Raw genomic sequence first — 2,362 nt, forward strand, 5'->3', positions numbered from 1 at the left:
TATTTCTAATAACAAAAATCAGTGTCTAAAAAAAATTAAAAACATTGTATGCAAGGTACTCGAACCACACGTTGGGAAAGGATAACCGTTGTATGTAGTAGTTCAAGCCATACATTTAGAAAAAAAAAACTGTTGTCTGTAGACCATGGTTACAAGAGTTTTCTTAGCTCATTTTTGTTGTGTGTTTGGGTACACAACAACGTTTATATGACACAAAATGTTGTATTTCTTATTTTAATGTCATACTATTAGTGATAATATACACTAGTGTTTCCTGACTTTGGGAAAACACTTGAGTAATGTTACTTGTTGCAAGGAAAACTATGCAAAAATGTTATCTTTTCTGGATATAATACAACGGACTTAATGACATGGTCGTTGTCTATGTAGACTCACACAACAGTTTTTTCCCGTTGTCTGATCCATGTAAGAGACGGCGGCTCAATAGTCAACGGTTTTTCAGGGTATCAGATAACGGGCAAAAACCGTTGTGTGAGCCGGTTTTCCTTGTAGTGTTTGTTAAGTACCCTTTCTGCAATATCAATATATAAATAAATTTACATATGTTAAGTATATACCTCATCAAGGTTTGTGTGCACCTTGTTAGCATTTGGCATGTCTTTATTTCCCAGAAAGGCATCTCCAAAATGAAAATTGTTTCCGACATAGCAGTCTTGATTTTGGTTCTACATGTGATAACACGTAGAGGAAAAAGTTGAAGATAATCAATTAAGCAGTTATATATCGATATCTAAATAATTTTACATATATTAAGTATGTACATCATCAAGGTTTATGTGTCCCTTGTCAGCATTTGGCATGTCTTTGTTTACCAAAAAAGCATCTCCAAAATTAACATTGTTTCCCAAGTAGTGGTCTTGATTGTTGTTCTACAAGCGATGACACGTAAAGGAGAAATATATATATAATCACGCAGCAATATATCGATATCTAAATAATTTACCATACATTAAGTATATACCTCAATAAGGTTTGTGGGCACCTTTTCAGCATATGCCATGTCTTTGTTTCCGACATAGCAGTCTTGATTTATGACCTACATGTTAAAACACTTGTTTGAATAGTTGTAAAAACTATGTTGTATATCAGAGAGAGTAGAACGTAAATTTATGTTAATTTACTAAACCTTACCAGGTGATTGGCAGGTACTTCCATCAAGGAAAAGGTTACTTTGATCAGCAGGTTCATATTGCTGCTCAGGGAGAACATTATCGAATGTAGAAGATGTCAAATTTCTCTGTGAAATAAATGTATTGCAAACTTCTTGTCCCCTGCCAGTATAGCAGTTTGATGGCTGCATTTGTTTAGAAAAGCCATTTTGATTCATGTGAATCGGAGCCAAGGTTTAGACATAATTAAATCCACTGCAAATCTTGTCACTGCTGGAAAATTCTGGTGTTTGTGGTTGGTACATCAGACTTGGATATGTACCATTTGTTAGGCCACTTGGGCGAAAACCTGTAGAATGACAAATCAAACAGTTTCCACCCAAGCTTATTCATGGTAACAAATGCCTGACAGAATGGTGTCTAATATTTAATTACCTGGATTGGTTGGTAGCTTAGTTTGTCCGTAACCAGGTAGTGCCTTATGGCTGAGAAACGATGAGGACCACCTTTTCCCATTTTGGAGTGTTTTAAACAAGTCTAGATTTTGTTCTGCTTCAGACTGTTTCTCTTGGTCGATTCGGTACTTCTGCGAATATTAGAATAAAGAAGACATTAGAACAGCAGAATTAGAAATTCTCGTCACACAGAAGAAAAGAAGAAAAGAGGGAGGAGGAACTAACTTGCAAGTGACTGGCTACTTGTTCCCTCCTCAGTCCAGGCACATTCATTACGGTAACAATGTTCCTCGGAATAGATCCTACAACAAAAATTCATCGCGGACAATTCAAGTATGTGAGACATAATCAACATCATTAAACTGTAGTGAAAGACTTGTTAAAATGTAACATCTTACCTTCAGGCCCTAGATGCTGCACAGCTCTTACAAACTTGTCATGGAGAAAAGGTGTCCAATTAAGCTTGTTCTTTTTTGTTAGAAGAGCTTTGTCTTTCAGAACTCTGTTTTTTCCATGATTATGATCTTCATTATCAGTTATCTGAAGCTTTCGCTTCGATTTCTTTTCATATAACTTATTACCAGTGTCATCTTCATTGTCCTTAGCAGAACTATGATCAGATATTAAGTTTTTCCCTTTAGCTAGATTCTTTTTCCATTGGTTCACAAAATCCCATATTGATTTCAAGTCTTCTGTAGTAATGGGCTTAACTACGAAAAGGGAAGCTCCACTCTGACTTCCCTCGCATAGATAACTAGCTTCTCTGTCACCTGACAT

The 2,362-nt window shown here is 35.9% G+C and overlaps 1 protein-coding gene across 1 annotated transcript; it reads right to left on the reverse strand.

The window, feature by feature from the left end:
• Nucleotides 1-1,756: 1,756 nt before the first annotated feature.
• LOC141702557 (two-component response regulator ARR12-like) lies at nucleotides 1,757-2,362 on the reverse strand. Its single transcript, XM_074506221.1, has 2 exons — nucleotides 1,984-2,362; nucleotides 1,757-1,887 (listed from the first exon to the last, which is right to left on the reverse strand). The coding sequence occupies exons 1-2, from the start codon at nucleotides 2,360-2,362 to the stop codon at nucleotides 1,757-1,759; spliced, it is 510 nt and encodes a 169-aa protein (XP_074362322.1).

The sequence above is a fragment of the Apium graveolens genome, unplaced genomic scaffold (genome assembly GCF_009905375.1).
Source record: "Apium graveolens cultivar Ventura unplaced genomic scaffold, ASM990537v1 ctg5281, whole genome shotgun sequence".
In the NCBI taxonomy this organism is placed as follows: Eukaryota; Viridiplantae; Streptophyta; class Magnoliopsida; order Apiales; family Apiaceae; genus Apium; species Apium graveolens.